The sequence below is a fragment of the Crocodylus siamensis genome, chromosome 2 (assembly GCF_052110815.1).
Source record: "Crocodylus siamensis isolate JL-2025a chromosome 2, ASM5211081v1, whole genome shotgun sequence".
Classification (NCBI taxonomy): Eukaryota; Metazoa; Chordata; order Crocodylia; family Crocodylidae; genus Crocodylus; species Crocodylus siamensis.
The window spans coordinates 201,386,881-201,407,456 of NC_143396.1; the positions used below are offsets into that span (position 1 = coordinate 201,386,881).

At 43.2% G+C, this 20,576-nt stretch overlaps 2 protein-coding genes across 4 annotated transcripts in view; one reads left to right on the forward strand and one right to left on the reverse strand.

Moving 5' to 3' along the window:
• The window catches only part of METTL15 (methyltransferase 15, mitochondrial 12S rRNA N4-cytidine), a 242,164-nt gene extending 229,424 nt beyond the window's left edge, over window positions 1-12,740 (reverse strand). The window contains exons 1-2 of the mRNA XM_090032816.1: window positions 12,478-12,740; window positions 9,630-9,910 (exon numbers count right to left, since the gene is read on the reverse strand). Of these exons, the coding sequence (XP_089888942.1) occupies window positions 9,630-9,893 (264 nt within the window). The 5' untranslated portion in view covers window positions 9,894-9,910; window positions 12,478-12,740. The remainder of the gene's footprint in view (window positions 1-9,629; window positions 9,911-12,477) is intronic.
• A 103-nt stretch (window positions 12,741-12,843) lies between these two features.
• KIF18A (kinesin family member 18A) overlaps window positions 12,844-20,576 on the forward strand; it is an 89,158-nt gene continuing 81,425 nt past the window's right edge. For 2 of the 3 annotated variants that reach the window (XM_090032813.1, XM_090032815.1), the window contains exons 1-2: window positions 12,844-12,962; window positions 19,700-20,049. In XM_090032813.1, coding sequence (XP_089888939.1) covers window positions 19,716-20,049 — 334 coding nt within the window. In that variant the 5' untranslated portion in view covers window positions 12,844-12,962; window positions 19,700-19,715. Of the gene's footprint in view, window positions 12,963-13,192; window positions 13,312-19,699; window positions 20,050-20,576 lie in introns of those variants that run through there. The other variant, XM_090032814.1, reaches the window with a different exon arrangement.

A 20,576-nucleotide genomic window follows, 5' to 3' on the forward strand; every position in this document is an offset into this window, starting at 1 on the left:
ATGACCTGCTGGGTGGCACGGAAGTGGAAAGGGATCTTGGAGTCCTAGTAGACTCCAAGATGAACATGAGTCGGCAGTGTGACGAAACCATCAGAAAAGCCAATGGCACTTTATCGTGCATCAGCAGATGCATGACAAATAGGTCCAAGGAGGTGATACTTCCCCTCTATCGGGCGCTGGTCAGACCGCAGCTGGAGTACTGCGTGCAATTCTGGGCGCCGCACTTCAAGAAAGATGCGGATAACCTGGAGAGGGTCCAGAGAAGGGCCACTCGTATGGTTAAGGGCCTGCAGGCCAAGCCCTATGAGGAGAGATTAGAGAAACTGGACCTTTTCAGCCTCCGCAAGAGAAGGTTGAGAGGCGACCTGGTGGCTGCCTATAAGTTCGTCAGGGGGGCACAGAAGGGAATTGGTGAGTATTTATTCACCAAGGCACCCCCGGGGGTTACAAGAAATAATGGCCACAAGCTGGAGGAGAGCAGATTTAGATTAGATATTAGGAGGAACTTCTTCACAGTTCGAGTGGCCAAGGTCTGGAACGGGCTCCCAAGGGAGGTGGTGCTCTCCCCTACCCTGGGGGTATTCAAGAGAAGGTTGGATGTGTATCTAGCTGGGGTAATGTAGGCCCAGCACTCTTTCCTGCTTATGCAGGGGGTCGGACTCGATGATCTATTGAGGTCCCTTCCGACCCTAGCACCTATGAATCTATGAATCAAAAATTAGCCCTCCAACTTTGGAGTGTATTATAAGCTGAGGAGGCTGTTGGGGGCTCATGCCTTCTCAGTCCCATGCGGATGAGTAGAGTCCAGTTTAGCATCACTCCTTCCAACTCCAAAATTCATTCTTTAACTCTGTCACAGTTGCTGACAGACGGGCAGAATCTCTGACAGAGTTAAAGTTGGAGTTTGGGAGACCACAGCCATGATGAGCCCAAGCTACAGCAGGGAAGACTCTATAAAGAGTTTTTTTCCTTCATTTTGCCTTTCCAAAGCAAGGACAACTGGACAGTGAAGTGGAGGGAAATAATACTGTCGGCATGAAACGCTGACCTTTAGCAGCCTATAGTATCAAGCCACCCAAACCTGCTGTTAAGTTTTTGTAAGCTACATGGAAACTGCCAGAGGAGAATGCCATCCAGCCAATACAGTAACTTTACGTCAGCTTCATCTTTGTTTCTGGGACTGACCAGCTAACAAAGAGTGGATTGGATAGTGCCATATAACTGGGAAGTCCAGCAATGGCAGCACAACTTCATGATGAAGGTGGCTATTTTCCTCAAGACTTGTGCAAAAGTCCACTGCTGCCACTCTTGGCCTGCAGCATAGAACACCAACATGAAAGCATACAAAAATATGTAGCTCCTGTCATCCTGAAAGTATCCATCCCAATTAGAGGTGCACCAATATATCGGTTGCCTGTCAGATCAGCACTGATAAAAGGGAAATTTACTTTATCAGCTATCAGCTTTTTTGGCTGTTGTAGCCAATAATGTTCTCCGATACTTATGCCTTCTGGCCAGAGCACCCAGATGCCTGGGTTCCCTCCTGCAAGCTGGGGTGATGCTGGATACACTCCAATCCAGAGATGTAAATGCAATACTTATTTTCTTAGCACCCTTTACAGGTGCTTTGCCACTTTAAGAACATAAAATGCATTGTGCATAACTTGGTTTGCTCATAAAATTAACGTTTGGTATATTTATTAAAATTTAAAAGTATAGTTTATTTAGACATTAATTACAGATTTACTAATTGAATTTAGTTTAAAATGTTTTTCATTTTTGTTACAAATGGAGCTATAAGCTGCTAAACTCTAAGGAACCTAGAACTTCTTAGTTTTTACCAATTTATGAGAAGCAGGCAAAAATGAAGTTTAAAATAGAAGAAACCATCAACATTCTAGTAAAACAAAGAAGTTATTATGTATTCTGGATTTAGCGTACTCCACAGTGTCAAGGAGATAAAGAAAGCACTCATTTTTAGAAAAAGAGCTGAGGAAAAAGGGGGGGGGAAGAAAACCAAGACTCGTTGAATACAAATTTTGCTACACAAAACTTTGTCTAATCAGTCTCATTTTCTGAGCTATCACTATCAGCAGTTGATGCTTCTTCTGATTCTTCATTTTTATCATCTTCATGGACTTCTGAAAACTGAAGGTCTGCCCAACTTGAGACAAGCTTCTCCACTCTTTCACGTTAGTTTATTTCTTGATTTGGTGCAAGTATTTCCAAACATAGACCAGTTTCTTTCACATGCTCCGGAAGATGCAGGAATCTAAAGCAGGTGAGACGCAAGAGGACTCAGAGGCTGTGTCATGCAAAGGCCTTGCCACCATGTTGTGGGAGGGATATGCTTAGCAGAGTCCCAGACTGCATTCCTGGATCAAATACCTGAATATGTTCTGTATTCTGCTACATTTGAAAGTACCTTTCCAACATCAAGTCTTAAGTGTGTTGCTTGTTTTGTAATCCAGTCAAATGCAGTAGCAGTGCTATCATCACTAACATTTCTGCCTTTGACTCTTGGATCCAAGAGATCTGCAGCAGCATGAATTGACTGGCAATGAAATTCTTCCCATCTGTTAATGAAGTCTTTTACTTTTCTTTCTTCTGTACTTACAAGCAGAGATACACTTAGATTCTCCAAAACAGTTGATTTTATCTGGGCCATTTGATAAGAAATGTCTGACAAAAGTATACCATCTGATTCGGATACAGTGATTGCTGAACAAATCAGCTTTAGAATCTTCAGGGAGTTCTGCAGCTGAACCCAGAAGACATCCTCATCAGGTACAGTGTTCTTTACACTTTTGGGTACTTTAAGATCCTCAATTATTACTGTTCCTTGAGGAGCTTGTTTTTTAGTAAACTATCAAATGATCACCACTCCACCCCATCTACTTCTACTAGAGTTTGAGTGTCACTATTTTATTCTTTGCATTCTTTTCTTTGTGCTTCTTCTTAAAGACTGCAGCTACAATATGAGTAGCTGTTACATGTTTTATAACTTCTTTTGCTCTTCTATAGCTCTTTTGCAGTGCCCAACTTCATGATGTCATTAAGAAGCAAGTTTAGCCCATGGGATACACATCCTATTGCAGTAATATGTGGATATTCATCTATTATGATCTCCCATGCTGCTTTCATGTTACTTGCACTGTCAGTCAGCAAAGCAAATAATTTACCAATCCTAATCTTCTGTAGGACTTCACATATTTTACTACTACTACTCTGCAGTATGCCAGTTCTCTCCTGTTTCAATGCTTCTGTAAAAAAACTGGTTAAGGTGGTGTTATCCAAGTTTATGATTCCTTCTCCCCACACATTTGTCCATCCACCTGTAAGTACTGCAAGACACAGTGCTTTGTTGCTTTTTCCTTGCACAGATTGTAACACGTTCATATTCTGTCTCTCAAAGAAACTTGCTCAAAGAATGTCTCCTGGGCAAATGGTATGATGGTCTTAGTAATTTAAAAGCTTCCTGCCAGTATGCATTTTCAGTTATTGACAAAGGCATCCCAGAAGAACACTGCTCTTGCAAGAAGTTGGTCAATTTTTTCCTGATCTTCAGGTGTCATCTTGTTTACAAATTAATCTACTGAGAGTCTTGTATATACAAGTCGGTTACTTGACAGTGTCGACGGGCAGCCATTTATGATGCCGATATTATAGAAACAGCAGTAGGAGGACTTCTGGATTAAGAACGCTGGGAAGAGCTACTTGCACTGTCATCATCATGATGTACCTCCTCCTCACTTATACACATGAAGAATATTTTAAGGTCTGCAGGACACTTCTTACATACAAGGATGTGTTTGGTCACCCTAGCAGCATTTGGAAATACATACTTCATTTGACAGTATTTGCAAATCACAGTTTTTTCTTACACTAACTTGCAGCATGGAAATGCTTCCATGTGCTAGATGTCAGTCGCACCATTTTGCTGAGGGGGAAAAAAGAAAAATGTAATTTAGTGGACTGCATATATAAACACGCTACAGCATGTACAAATTTAGTAATGGATAGAGGAGAAGCCTCCTCAAAGTTAACTGTGAGCAAAACTTCCCTGCCCTGCAGGCCTCAACTCACTGCTAAGGTTGGATTGATTTGTGACAAAACATCAGATTAGTAGGAATTCAATTATGAATTACATAGGTTATGAAAATATACTAAATGCAGCTAAAATATAGTTTAATATACTGAATTTAGAGACATTTAAACTCTTACCTTTCAATAAAAAGTATACTTTCTTTCAGATCCTTTGTGCTGCTTCTGTACTTCTGTGGATCTCAAGTTCACAGGGCAGGGCCAGGAGAAGGCAGGTTCCTTCAAATGCCAAAAACTTTAGACTTGCTCCGTCTCCTCTCCTGAGGCTTTTGAGCAATCAAGGCGATAAGCTCCTTGTTTCTAATCTCTACAGGAACAAATGGATGCAGCTGTCAGTGTCCACTCCCAGTCCTCTGAGGCCTACTTAGGAGGACAGGAGCAGCTACACCAACCTCTAGATCAGAAGTCAACTATAGAGGAAGTCCACAAACAAAGGCAGCACCGAATCCTTCTGCCTTCTCTTGTGAAAATGGCAGTGCCCCCTGGGGGCAGAAATGCATCTTGCTCTTGCATTTGAGAGTTGTACTATACTGCTTGCCCTCGGTGTACAGGAATTGTAATGATCTGATACTGTAGACAGTCATACATAGTCTTATTACATAGTTATTAGAAAATATTTTGGGTGAGTAAAGGGTAGCAATATATGAACACTTTGTCTTAAACATTTTATTTATCATTCTAAAAGAAAATATTTCATAAGAGGGTTTTTTAATTTTTCCAAAAATTTTCAATTTTTCAGAAAAAAACAAAAAAAAGTCCTCGCAAAAAACAGAAAAAAAACATGTTTTTTCCCCAAATTGTTCTGTTGTTTTTCCAAGCCTTCACATCTCTACCCCCATCCCCTAACCGTCAGGCTAGGATAGGATAGAGTGGAGCAGCAGCTGCAGTGTCGCGCAGCACTGAATGCCGCAGACGTGACTGGGTTGGGGCAGGGTAGGCAGAGCAGAGCTGTCTGACCCAGCCCAGCATGATTCAACCCACAGTGCCCAGGGCTCTGTGCCCTGGGGACATGGGGGCAGGGGCCAGAGCAACCACTCCTCCCCACTATGGGCAGCAAGGTCCTTCCCCCACCCCTAGCCAGGTTCAACCCTTCCCAAGGTTGGGTCCATTCAGTGCTGTGGCCCCGCCCTGGGCAGAGGGAGGAGAGTAGGGAGCCTGGCCCAGAGACCACCAACCCTGGGCAACCAGGTTCAGAAAGCTGCCCCCAGGCTGGGGTTGAAGGACAGGGGCTGAAGACCTCTGCACAGCCAGTAGCAGGCACTGCTAGTCTAGCCCCACCTGCTGCAAGTGGCACAGGCACTTTTACATATGCTTCGTAAGTGGGGCGGCACTTTAATTAAAATGCCGCCATGTCTCCTGTATCAGCATCCCCATGCTTAGAAGTGCCACTAAATATACTAAATATTGGTTATCAGATCAGTATTGGCCATTTTCACTGGTTAATAATCACTACTGGTATCAAGAAAATCTTTATCAGTGCACCCCTAATCCCAATTACTACTGAACAGCAGCTAACCAATTTGGTGTCTGGAGATCAACTGGAAGAATGTTACTACAGTTTCCTGCTGCTATTTTAAGTGCTTCTGATACAAGTCACAAAGCAGGATAACATGAAGGAGGTGTTACTGAAGGACCTAAACTTAGGGGTTCTAAATTATACATAAACCACTGATAGGACTCGCATCTCTTTTAACTGCCTATCTCCTCCGGGGTCTGGGTGTATTTCTCCATAGTGACAGAAGATCTGATTGAAGGTCTATTTGTCAATACTAATGTTGGATTGTCTGGACAGATCTGTAATACTAAGATCTTCAGCGACTGCCAATTTTTTATCAGATGAAAAATGGAACTTTGTTCCTAAAACCATTCTGGATATAGAAGGCGGGCTCACAAAATAACAGCTGAATCAACATCATTACTTTCCTTGGCATGCTTTTTTTTCCCCAAACAAAGATGTGGATACAAAAAATGACATGAAAAGCTATATACTTAAGAGCTACAGAATGACAGACGAGTGAAGAAAGGGTGGAAATGCATCATGACAAAGCCGGATATATCCCAGAATGATCTACCAAGTAGATTCTCCCCCATACTATAGTTGTTTGCTATGCTTCATACAACACCTGTCCTTTCACTGAGGGCTTGGAAGCGGAGGTGGAAAAAGTAGTAGAATTATAAAAACAGACAGACAAAATGATCCAAATTGTTGGGGAAGTTTTAGAGTAGGTTCTGTTGGGAGGAGGTGAAAGTTGCAGGGTTACGTTATTTAATATAAAGTACACTTAACAAGATGAAATTGGTATCTGATGTTAATCCTATCATTCACAAATAGGAAGGCGAACAGGGAGCTTTTCTCCTTCACCTGAATATGGTCCATGACTTATACAGAGCTGTTCTAAAAACCCAACAATTTACTTCACTATCATAGATCAAACAAACATTTTAAAAAAAAGTTACAAATCTGCATTCTATATCAGAGTCCCATCACAGTTAAGAGGGTTGGAGAAATGTTTGCTCTTAGTTTATAGCTCTCCACCCTCTAAGCACCTGTTTTCTTTTACAAATGGAGTTAAAATACAAGCTATTGCTTTAACTGATTTTTAACTTACTACAGGTGGGCAACCTATGGCCCATGGGCTGGATCTGGCCCTTGGACTTGGGCTTCAGAGGCAGTCGGCAGCACAAGGCGCTTTCCACTGGTGCTCTTCCAGCTGTGCCACAGGGACAAAAGCTGGCTGCAAGCACTTTCCCCATGTGGCCAGGGAGGCAAGCAGTGACTGGGTCCTAGAGCCTACCCACCCAGTGGGTAATTCTGGCCCACAGCCAAAGTTTGCTTACCCCGCAACTCAGACCACATCTGCTCTTTTCCCAGACCTAAAACAGAACAAGCAAAAGCTTGTCTAACGTCTCTCCCAACTATACAATTAGTCTAATAAAAGATATCACCAAAAATAATCTGGTTGCCTATCATATTTAAGAGAAGGGATGGGTGTCATCAAGCCATAATTTATTGTTTCTTAGTACACCTAGGCCAGGTATGTTTATCTCCTCTTCTCTTCTTGATATTGCGCATCACAAATATTGTTTATACTAACAGAGTATAAATCTTAGCTTCTTATAGATATGCAACATATTTGAAATGTTACAGTGCTCTAAAGAGAATAATTTTTAAATGGCCAATACATGGCTAAAGTTAGGAAAAAACAGAATGAGAACTAGAAAGATTTAAGAATAGCTTGCGGGTCAAATAGAGGCATTCAGTCAGTCTCAGCAGTTACATTTGATTCTTTATTACTACTGAAGATTAAAGAACTGAAAACACTGAAGTTGTCCAGGCAATTGCAGAAGTATGCATACAGAACATTAGTGACTGAAAAAACCCCTACAAAGCCGTTCAGTCAACATATTGAATTTAAAAGAGAAAATTACTTGTATGTGTATTTACTGCAACAGACTTTTCAGCGAAGGGAAATGAGCTAGATACGTAGAAACTCATTTGAACCATGTACTTCCACAAAAGTACCACCATTGGGACTTGTCAGAAACAGGATCTAAAGCACTAATATACAACTCAGTACTGACCCCAGTACTCTTTCCTGCCATGGCAGGGGGTTGGACTTGATGATCTGCTCAGGTCTCTTCCGACCCTACCAACTCATGAAGGTTACTGGAAGGTACTGGCACTGAAATCTATAATAAACAGATTCCAGGTACGAGAAAACCAATAAAAGTATAATGAGGAGGTAAATGCGTCTTTTTTTCTCTCATCAGCATTAACACCCTGAAACTTCCTTTTCATTTCTTTGGTTTTACTACTTGAATCTTCTATAGTGATTCTCAATTGTATCTGAATGATTGGATTAAAAATGTATAGTTTGAAAGCAATATAAAAAAAAACCTAAAAGATCTATTAACTAAAAAGTTATGCCTTTCCATCTGAATTTTCTGCGTGTTACTCAGCTTCTTATATTTATGGTACTTAAGGACTTAAGGAAATAAAAGGTTGACATCAACTTTCTTCTTAGGAAGACTGTAACTATGCTCAAGAGAAATCCCCGGGAAGGGGGGAGGAATAATTTCTAAAGATTATGGAATTTTAAATTATTTTTAAAGTTTCCTGGGGAAGACATAAGTATAATCTTTCTGGTTACGAAGATAATCTTAAGAATTTAAATAATGGTGACACTGTCCCCATTTTACAGCCAAGACAACTGAAATCATAAGACTAAACATAGTTCTGATCTCAACAAGACACAAAGCTAGAATCTTAATTTAACATTTCATATTTGATCCTTATACTACTCAACCCATCTGATTCGCTGTCCCCACCACATTTATTTGCAAACAAACTAAAACTACAAGCCCCAAGAACTTCAAAACATGCAGTATTCTTTGATACTCCCAATCAGTGGTGTATTTCCCAATGCTTTAAAAAAATGATGTAAGTGCTGTTCATAGTTATCAGTTAAGGGTAAAGCCCCAGGCAAAGCAGGTGGGATTTGGTAGCTCTTTTATCGCATTCAGACCAGCAGCAGTAACAGCTCACTTTAATGACCCAACAAATCTTTTTGAAGTATTTCCTTTGTATCTTCCTATGATATTTTGAAACACAGAACCAACCACAAAGCAAAAAAACCATTGTAGTTAAGCCTGGGTTTAGGTATGGAATACCCATGGCTAATCAAACTTTAAATGTCCTCCCAAACAAAAACATGATATATGTTTCTTGGCTTTTGTTTTTTGATTCTCCAAAAAGACCTCCCACCCTCCTGAAAAATTTCCACTCATTTGATAAAAAATACCCCAGCTGTACCATTCTGAAACATCTACGAAATTTTGGCATCAGCAATATCTCACATACTTAAGCACCTGTAGGATGCTATCAGCAAATCAGAGAGTATACCAGTTTTCACAAAGAACTTAATAATATTTTAAAATCACAAAAATCAGAAGCAATTTACAACAGTATTTAGTGGGTTAATTTTTACCCCATTTATATGCAAGCACCACCAGAGAAGCAATAATAAAGGCGAAGGTATTTTCCAGGACCTAAAGGTAGCTACTTCTTTGCTATGCTATAAAATAATTTGCTGGGATAAATTTAACTATACTGTGCCTGGGAAGCATTTACTTCACATTTCTAATTCCACATCACTACATTAAACTCTGTTCTGCGGTATATGCATCCATGTCTCTGAGTCTCTCAGTCTATTACTTATGATCAGTCTTAAGCATATACAAATGCAAAAATCTAAGTTTCTTATTTGAAACGTACTGCTTGCTCGTGTATCAAGATATGCTGCATACCGCATACAGGGGCTGCCAACACCATGCCACACACAGACGACCCATACCACTTGTGACAGAAGTGCCATGGGTTCGCCACCTCCAAAATATATACTGTAAAATAAAAAGCAAGTCTAATTATTTTAAACTACAAAATAAACAATTTTCACAAAATGGTACTGAGCAAAAATACAAATTTGGAAAAAATGATCCGACAGTATGCAACCGTTTTAACTCACCTGCCCTGGTTGGGGTGAAAGACAGTCAATAACTTCCCTCACCATCACTGGGATGTGCAAGCTTTTGTAGTCCTCATCTTCTGCACTTTCATTTATATTAGCATGAACTCCATTCTTATTTGTGGTTTGATCTGTAAGTCCATTAGGCTCATCAGTTGAAGACTCCACATTTCTGGCCCAAACACATTTGTTTATTGAGCCTGATTGTAAGCTGCACAGAAACAGTCGTTTGTAGCCATGGCGCAAGTACCGAGGCAACAGCATATTGCAGACAGGTCAACCTAAACAAATAATAAGTATTAGAAAATATTTTAAAATGAGTATTTTAAGGATAAGGGGCACTTTTACACATGCTCAGGGAGTGGGGTCCTTTAATTCAAGTGCAGCAGCATCTCATGCATCAGCATCCCCGCACTTCAAAATGGCATCGGGGCACTTGAAGTAAAGCTTGTTCAACTAACTTTAGTTCAAGCACCCCTGCCACCATTTTGAAGCGAAGGGATACTGATACATGAGATGTGAAGGCTAGGAGCAGAGGAGGTATTTAACTAGAAAATAAATGAGAAACAAACCCCTCATTTAGAATGAATTTCTAAATTTCAATTCATTCTTTTTTTTAAAGGAACATATTAGTGCAAAAATATAGTAGTCCAATACCAGGTTAAAGAAGTTAATTGTCATGTACTAACACATGGGGCTGAGGGGGCTGATGTCGTGTAGTGACCATGCAATTACCACGCTCCTGCAGACTCTATTAATACAGTCTACTCCAACGCGCTGTAACTACAACAAGCAGAGCAGCCTCGGAGCACGTCTACAGGCACCCAAGGTTTGGAAAGAAATGAGAAATATGAAATCTTTGTATCCGAGGCTACAAGGCTCCACATAAACACCTCCTTGGCAGAAATTTATTTACAAAATTGTCAAACAACTTCAATGTTGATCTCCTCACTCTTATGCAAATCCAATAAGAGCTTTTTTCCCTCTTTACCCCATAACTCCGACAGAACCAAAGACCTCAACTTTAAAATGAAATATATGTAGTACAAACAACAGTATAATCAGATGTGAGTATAAAGTATACCAGTGAAAAAAAGGTTACATTTATTTTCAGAGCACTGCCCTCTTGTTTTGTCATAGACGATGGCAAACATGTCAATATCATACCATAACACAATGAATGTTGCTTTTCCTTTGACCGGTTAAAGCAGAAAAGCGATGATTGAAATATTGTGATTGGATTTGAAATGGTGCTAGAATAAGATAATGTTACAAATCAATAAACATATTTGTACCAGTGCATGATAAAAATCACATCATCAAATCACTTGCTTCAAGACATAAGCTGATTATACCAGGGGTCAAGAATGACAACTATGACTCATGAAAAGTATTTCATAGTTGGCCTGATGCAATACTACATTCCTCTGAAAAATCATACATAGTTGATCTGCTCTGGTATATCTTTGCTTACTGCTTAAAAATGGGATGAACTGATTCTCAGACTAGGCCGCCACTACATGCCTGCATGACTTCTGTAACCTAGTATTGGAATACTGTATTTTTGCACCAATCCGTTCCTGTCATAAAAGCATGAATTGAAGTTTAGAAAATGAAGGCTTCATTTTACCTTTATTTTCTAGGTAAATACCACCTCTGCTCCCATATTTAATAAGCCATACAAGAAAAATGAAAACCCAGACATGAAGATGCATGACATGATGCTGTCCTGATTTCTACTCTTAGCATTAGGACTATATGCCTTCATAAGCCAATTTATCTACCTAGTTTTTTTACCTAAATTTGTTCAGATAGGCTCCTGTGTTGCCTGTACCTGTCACAATAATACTCAATCATCATTTTAGGTGGGATCCCCTAATAATTGAGGCCCTAAGATTTAAAAAACATTCCAGAAATCAGGACAGCATCGTGTCATGCATCTTCGTGTCCAGGCTTTAAAGACGAATGCATGAGGCATGTTTATTTAGGCCAGGTATTTTCCTCTTCTCCAGAAACCGTTTATAATATTGATGTTGAAAACAAATGCAAACATTACTAATATTAAACATGACCAACAGCTGTCTCAACTGTGCCTCCTTCTGCCACCTGTAATGGCAGACCAGGTGAGCACAAGGTACAGCACTGGGCCTCAAATGATGGGGTGAAGTGCCCTTTCTTCCAAATACAATTTGAAAGCCTGCAGCAGATGAGGGCTCTGAACTAACCAGCTCTACAACCAGGCCACTGCCACCATGAAGAGATCGGGGCTGACAACAGCAACTACACACTTCAGCACATGGCCTCACAGGATCTGTGGCAAGCTGCATAGGACTACATAGGACACATGTAGGGTCCAACAGGCTGCAAATCAGCAGCAGGAGGTGGCCTCCTTGGAAGCAACCTGGTTTGGAGGAGGGAAGCAGGGCAGTACATCCCTGCTCATGTACCTTAGTCAGGGGGGCAAGTGCCCCCCCCCCAGCAACCAGATGGCCCCCCCACAGCCAATCTTAACAACTGGGAAGGGAGCCTCTTCACGGCCAATTGCCCCAGAAGTGGCCAACGGCACTCCCACTAGCAGGTGCCTGTCGCTTAAGCAGGGAGCGCGACCTGTTAGGAGGTGCTCCAGCACTCTCAGGGGTTGCATGTGCACCCAGTACACGTTGCCACTGTCCCTGCTGAGGCCACCTGCTGCTCCCTCCCGTGGAGGGGGGAGGGAGACCTTATCATGAGCTCCAAGGCAGCTATAAAAGTCAATATGTTGACTTTTTCGTGGCTTGTGTCTTAAAAGGGGAGCAGCACAAAGCTGCGGGCCCCTGCACTGTACACGTTGCGGGGGTAGGAGGCGCACCTCGGGAGCAGCAGAAGAGGAGGAAGGAGAGCGGGCGCCGCAGCAGCAGCAGAGAGCCCTGGTAGGCCTCGTGGGGGAGAAGCACACCAACGCCGAGGCGGGGAGCCCTGCGGGTCTCGTGGCTGCAACGCACGCGGGACGATGGGGATAGCTCCTTATCAGCCGGGGACTAAAGGGCTGCGCACTCCTGCCACCCCAAGCCCGCAGCTGCACCGAGGTGCCGCTACTCACTGCACACCAGGCCGCCGCCTGCAGCGCCCGCCCCCTGCGCACACGCGCGCCTCCCCCGCCGCCCTCCTCAGCTCAGCGGCACTTGCCCCTCCCCCACGGCGCCCGCGCACCGGGACTGGGCGGAGAGAACCCCAACAGCGACTGCCGTCGCGCTGGAGACGTCACGGCGGCGGCAGCCAATGAGGGGGCGCGGCCGCGCGAGCCGCTTGCGTTTGAATTCGGTTGAGGGGCGGCGGCGGCGGCGGGGTATCGAGGTGAGTGGGGATCCTACACCTAGCGCCCCGACGGCTCCGGGTCGCCCTTGCCCCGCCGGATTGGAGCCTCCTCGGGAGCTTCCCTAGCGCCGCGGGCTGGGCTTTGTTACGGGGTGGGGCTGGCTCCCGGGGTTCATGCTTGGAGCTGGGCTGAAAAGTGTAAGGCTGCGGCTTGGTTTTGCCTTGGGGTTTTTTTTTGTTTGTTCGTTGAAGTTGTTCGTTGGAGCTGCCGCTGACTCCCTTCCCCGGGGCCCCTTGGGATAGAACGGGTTAGAAATCCCTCCTGTTCTTAGCCTGGTTATTATCACTCGGGGTGTGAGGCGGCAAAAGAACCACCGTGCTTCTGTGGGTAAGTGAGGGGCACGCGACACAACAGTCAGCCGGGATGGCAGCTGTCACCCGTGGGCACCTACACAAGTGCCAGGCACTTGCTTTGATGTATGCTAATTAGCACACGGGCTGGTTAATCCAGCTCAATTAATCGAGTCAGCTGGAGCGCTCTAATTAGTGCTCTCCAGCAGCCTGGGCATGTCATGTATTCGGTGTCCCCATGCTTCATCTTGCAGCAGAGGTGCTTTAACTAAAGCTTGTCCAGTGCTTTGACTAAAGCTGAATACTCAAGACACTGCTGATGGATCCACTCTAATTAAAGCACCCCTATCCTGGAGCCTGTTTAAAGATACCCAGTGTTCCCAAATGTAGATGTGCCGGCCCTGTGGAGAGTGAGTGCCATGCAGGCAGGAGTGAGACCCAGAAATGTGACTGTAATGCTGGCACTGACTCCTGCAAGGGGAAAGGGAGGATGGGGGTGGACCGGACCTGTTGGGACTAAGGAATGACAGGCCTTGGTTACTGGGCCTGGAGATCCCAAGACAACTTTTCTGTCTAGGCCTAAGGCTCTTAGGAGAGTAGGGGTTTGACTAGGGCCAGTGGGATGCTCTTCTTTGCCTTCCCACTGGAAAATGCAGCTTGTAAGTGCCCCACTTTAGAGTTTGAGTTGTGTACCCCTATAGGTGTCTTATGTTATAATACCCTTGTGGTAGGCGCACATGTAGGTCGCTCTATATGGTAGAGGCATACGCAGATCGGATGGATGAGCATTGTTTTGCTGGATCAGGTCATGCCGGAGCTACCATGCAGGGCTGGCCCAGTTGGGGGATACATGCAGCAGGCACCTGTTGCACGCAGCACAGAGGGCTGGAATTATGTGCAAGACTCTCTGCACAGGCTGCGTGGGGTGCCTCACCACCAGATCAGTGCTGTGCACTGACCCTGAGGAATGGTCCGAATTGAACTCCAGGCTGTCCATGTACGCTGGAGCCAGTGTGCATGGCTGATCCAGTGGGGCACCCCAAGCAGCACGCACCTTATAAACTACATGCAGAGCAAGCCCCAGTGCAGGGCTGCATTTGCTGTGCGCAAGGCTGCACTGGACACATGCAGTGCTGAGCCAGACCAGGCCCCAGCATACAGGACCAGTAGAGGCCCTGTACTGATGCATTGGCACCAATATAAGGAAAATTGACAGTATTGGCAATTGGCTTTTTTTGGCTGATGTGGCCAGTAATGTTGCTGATAAATGCCCCGTGTGTGCGCACAGCACATAGGCAACCAGGGGCACAGCTCGGCAGTGGAGAGCAGCCAGGTCTGGCTGGTAAGTCTTTTGTGAGGGAAGGGGCATGGAGGAGGTTGCAAATCAAGGCCCCTGTGGTGAGAGACAGAGTGGGGCAGGGGCAGGGGCAGGCACTGCACAGCTGGGGCAGAGCACGGAACTGAGCCACAAGCAGCTCATACGGGGGTCACAAGGGGTTGGTCCTGCCTCTGCACGCGCTCTGGGAGGGCGTAGGGGGCATGTTCCCCGGGTGAGAGCGGGCTGCCGCCAGGGACTGCACTGGGCTCTTCCTGGTGGGGGCTGAGGCAGGCGGTAGCAGCACTGGGAGGCAGTCTACAGCTAATTTTAAGGGGGTTGCAGCCCTCCACATAGCCCTGCTCCCAATGCCACTGCAGCCTGCCCTTGCCCGTGCAAATCCAGGGGCACATGCCCCAGGGTGCCTGTAGCAGCAGGAGCCTCCCCGCCCTCCCTGTGGTCTACGGACGAACCGCTCACGGCTCCATCCCCGAACTCTACTCCAGCTGTGCAGCACCAGTCCTGCTCCATCCCTCGCCTCGGGGCGCCTTGATCTGCTTCCCTACCACGGCCTTTCCCTCCTCCCTCACCCCTTACCCCATAACAAACTTACCAGCCAGGCAGTGCTCTCCAAGCTGCCTGGCTACATATCGGGAATCAGATCAATATTGACCAGTATGGCTTGTTAAAAATTGACCATTGGTGTTGGCCCAAAAAATTTCTATCAGTGTACCCCTAAAGACCAGACCAGTGTGGGCACTGCATTAAACACAGCCCAGACCTACTCCCTGTGCCACATGCAGTGCTCATGGCACCAGGTCCAGCCCATGCACCAGACCAGATCTGCATGCTGCTCCAATACCCCCCTGACTAGATCATCAGGCTCCACAGGCTGGATACGGCCTACAGGCCATCTGCTTGACACCCCTGCTACATAATAGATGGACTGTACAGTGTAAAGAGGGACAATAAAAATATTTACCTTGGTCAGCAGCAGAGCAATCATCATTAAAGCTTTCTCAGAACAGAAGGGGCGCTGTTAGGTGGATATTTACCAGTTCTTATTTCATGCAACTCAGAAGTTAGTAAAAAATATTTTTTTCCAAACTTCCAGGATTAGTTTATTTGACAACATCTGTAGCCACCCTGTTCCCCAACCAATTTATTTGTTCCTTTGAGGAAAGACCTGCATAAACAAAAATAAAATGTCCTTATTTTGAAGGGGCTCTACAAGGAATTTTAGAGGTATGGGGGTCTTCCAGCATATGCTTGCATGTGAGAGATTCATAGCAGTGCCAGGTATCCTCTAAGAGCATCGAGGGGTGAAATAGCATCTTCAAAATCCCAGCTTTCAATTTTCTTTATAAGCCCATTCCAGCTAATTTTTACAGTTTCTAACATCGACAATGAACTATTGAAATCTGTGGTCAACTCTAGAGTATATCTTAACCTGCTACTGCATTTCTCTTTATTCTTAATATTAAAAGCATCATTAAGCATGCTGGCTAATTCATATAAGTGCAGAACATGCTCAGTTCTTCATAGCTCGCTATATTTTTACGGAGAACTTAACATAGCCTGCCAGCACTCTAAGTACTATGTTAACTGTTCAACTGAAAGTCAGTTTCACCACCCTCCATAGCAGCCCTGAAACTGAGAGCTCCTGGTCAATTTTAATTATATTAGTAGACTTAAAATTGATAACTCTTAAGTAGAAGTATTTTTCAGTGTGTTTTCACTTTCTAGCCCTGATAGTTGAAATCAACTACTAGGCTTAACTGCCTGCTGTACTTATTTGGGAAAATAGACTTTTGCCAGATAAGCCCACTCTGGAGCTTAGACCAATGAAACCTTTATCTCTGTCAATGAAACATGTCCCTGGTTGGTACTTGCTTAAGTAATAAGTGCAATAAATTATATTGTTTTCTTTACTGTAATTCAGCCAATGAGTTGGTAGCAATAGACAACTGTCACCTTATGTTTAGTGTAGCCTGGAACTTTAACAGGGCTGGAGAGCATAGGACTAAAAGGCGGGGCAGTGCAAGTGAGAGAACTGCTTGTCGTAGTTTTACCCGATTGCTGCACATTCTTCTGAGAGTCTGTGAAAGTTGCTTTCGCTCTTTTCATGTTAACTTCTTTCATGTTATCTTAGGGTAGAAATGGATGTTGTCAAATGAAACGGATCAGCTGTACTGGGATGCGTCAGCACAGCTGATCTGCTCAATTGGGTGAAACATGTAGCCTGTTGTCCTGCCTGTTGATGCTATGAGTCAATGGGTGATGTGTTCCGCCAGGCCTGGAGGGCCCAAATCCTGCATACCCTAGGAATTCCAATGCAATATCAGGCCCTGGGAGCATCTGCCCAGTTTTTGCCCCACTTACAGCCCCCCTCCGCCCCTGCGCAGATCTAGGGATGACCCCCCATGCCCTCCCAGGGTGCATGCAAGTGGCAGGAGCGGCCCCCCCCAGACAAGCCATGGCTTTGTCTCTCACCCTACCCCAGCTAGGCATCACCTGCTCCAGCCCTTGCCCCACTCCCTTCCTCACTGCAGGGGCCTTGATCTGCATCCCCATACCCATTCACTCCTCCCTTCCCATCCACCACAACAGACTTACCAGTGGCACACAACTGTATCAGAAATCAGCCTGGTATCAGCTGATATGCCTTCTTAAAAATTGACTATAGGTATCAGCCCCCAAAATCTCTATCAGTGCACCCCTACTTCAGGCATTGGGAGACTAAGTGTAAGTTAACAAACTGACAGCCCAGGTTGTTGCCTGCTGCATTCAATCCTAGCCTGAATAATAGTCAATTTAGCTTCTCCTCAAGCAGGGTCTAGTTTCTGGCAAGTAGGGAAGAAGAGGTACCCAAGGGGGGGGTGGGGAAGAACAAAAGACAGAACAAATACACAACAGCAAACCTACCCTGATCGTAGTGCTGTAAACAAAAGGTTCTTAATGCTCTTAGTCCCATATTGAGACAAAATCTAAGTGTTAAATTAAAAAAAAATGGAAACAACTTTTCACCAACTAGTAACTGATTATCAAAAAGAATACCTGCAGAAATTGATTTACCCCCAGATTTATCAATCATTAGCTTTAAATCTCAGCTTTTAAGTAACTGACCAGTTCTTCACAGAAAATGTTGCATATGTACCAGTCAGTCAGCATTGATACATTAGGATGTGTTGCGTTTGTGTATAGGCATAATTCACATAATGTAATGTTGGGTAATGAAGCAGAAGAACCTCCAATGAAGCTAAAATTGAAGGTGTCTTGCAGTGTTTAATTGGGTTAAAATACAAATAAAACTACGTGAATAAATGGGAGAGTTTGAGAATTCAAATCACTGTACTTTTTGGGATTAAATGTACAGTAACATGAATACTTTTCTTAGGAAATCAAATACTTCTGTGACCTGCAAATTAGTGATGCAACTAAAGCAGTTAACACACTGTGTACTTATATTATATGTTCTTTAATATGGTATTTACCCAAATCAAAGATGGATTTGAACAGGGTGGATTTGATTTAAATCAAATCGATTTAACTCACTGGTAGATGCTTCAATGTAATTGTTGTTTTCTACAAAAAGTGCAGTCTTGTTTAATATCCTGTACTCATTTAACTTCTTGAAACTTTGCACTTTTAGAGAGAGGTAAGAGCTTGACTGTACACAAACTTGCAGAGACAATAGGGCTGATGGGTAGGTAATCATCTCATCTCCATATACTGCTGTTAACAAGGATGTTCTCTGGAGACACAAATCCACAGTTTGAGAAATGAAACTAAGAATCGCAGAGATGTTCAATGGGATCTTCTAACTGAACACTGAGTCCCACTGGGTAGAATGGTTTTCTTTAATCTTTATTAATTTATAGAGGAGCCTCTGTAAACCCCACTGGATTGGGCCCCTAATAGAATCCATGGCCTGTTGTGACCTATTTATAAAACTTTTCTAAAAATGTTACATAAATATGTGGTCTCAAATAGTATATAATTAGAAGTTATAATCCTTATTGCATGATGATATCTTTTGAGCTTTAACATATCTTAAATTAAAACTATCTTTATATAGGTTTATTCTTTATTTTTAAAGCATGTAACAAAAAAGTTAAAAATAATTAAACTTAAAAAAATCTGATTAAAAAAATCCATTTTTTAAATTTTTTTTTAAAAATTGTTTATTTTTATCCACTCTGGCTTTGAAATTAAGACGGCCTTGCAATAATTAAATTCTATACGTGGAAAGTTATACATTTTTTAGTTTTCCATGTATAGAATTTAGCTATTGGAGGATTGCCTTAAATTCATTCTCCCCAATTGCTGAAGTAGGGAAAGCAGCAGCAAAGAATGAAGGGCCAGACCCTTGCCTGCCACATCCTCCTGGCCCCTTCCCCCACCATGCCTGTGCCTACTAGCTGTGTCTCCCCACTACCACTTGCCTGCCCCATGCCCACCTGCCACCTGATTCTTCTACTGCCTATACTTCCTACCATTTACCTGCTGCAGCAGCAGCTCTGGCTCTTGGCTGTCAGTGGTGGTGGGCCCAGCTCAGATAGAAGCTCCAGGTCTGGGTTAGTCATAGCTAGAATTGGAGCTGAAGATAAGTGTGGAAGGGGGGCAATCTTCCCAGTGCTTCTCCTAAACCACACACTGAATCCTGCCTCATGAGCCACCCTGACCTGGGGCAAGCAGCAGATTGACTCTGGTTTCAACCCAAGGTCTAGCTAAGACAAGGTTTTTTCTTTCCCCAGAAAGAACATCATCTTGGATTTGAGTAAATACGATAATACATTTTATGTACTATACTTAAACAATTGAACAATACAGTCTGCAAATGAGAGAGGATTTTGCCTTGTATTCCATGGTGAAAGGCTAACATCTCATGTTAAAAGTATGAGAAATAGACTGTTAGTGAATTTTCCTAAATTTCCTAAGTAAGGAAACTCTCAGTTTGAAAAATAAGCTCATGCATTTTATAAATGCTACCGGGTCGAACGTGAGCTAATTGTCAAATGGTTTGTTCCAAATGCTAAAGTTTTTGTGTGCTTTCTCTCTCTTTCTTTCTTTCTTTACAATTGCATTATTTTATCTGAACTCTTGGCAGTAAGATTTAGGAAACCATGTCTGCCTCTGCCACTACTGAGGAGGATGTTTGCAATCATGTGAAAGTGGTGGTTCGTGTCCGTCCAGAAAATGAAAAAGAAAAAGATGGCAAGTTTAGCAAAGTGGTCCATGTTGTAGACCAGCATATACTGGTCTTTGATCCAAAAGAAGAAGAAGTCAGCTTCTTTCACGGGAAGAAAATACTTCATAGAGATATTAACAAGAGGAAAAATAAGGATCTCAAATTTGTGTTTGATGCTGTTTTTAGTGAAAATTCATCTCAAATAGAAGTTTTTGAGCATACTACCAAAACTGTGCTGGATGGTTTTTTAAATGGATATAACTGTACAGGTAACTTTTCAGTTTTACTCCTTCAGTTCACAAAACCAATTCCTCAGTTTCTCATGTAATAACTACCTGTTGTAACTGTTGGCAGGTGCTAAGAGAGAGTGATTTTTTTTTTTTAAACACTAAAACTTTATTGTTAGTTGTTACAAGCAAGATGCTTGTTTTTATTTGTATTTTTTCTTTATGCATATAGTCCCTTTTCTGTAAAAGAATGAATATTGCGATTATAAAAGATTTCAGAATTTCATCTAGAGCACTAGGTACAAATATTGATACCTGTGTTCAGGAAAGGTGAATTCAAATTGGAATGGGTACAAAGAAGGAATTAGGCTGGTTGGGGAACAGAGTGCCTACCTCATGAAAGGCAACTGAAAGAGGTTGCCTTATTTAGTATAGCAAAACAGATGTTGAGAGGACATATGATTGATCTCTCTTAATACCACAGAAAGGGAAAAGGGCTGTTTATTCTGAAGGACTGTTGGCACAAGAACAAATTATTATAAATTAGCTATGAATACATTTAAGATAAA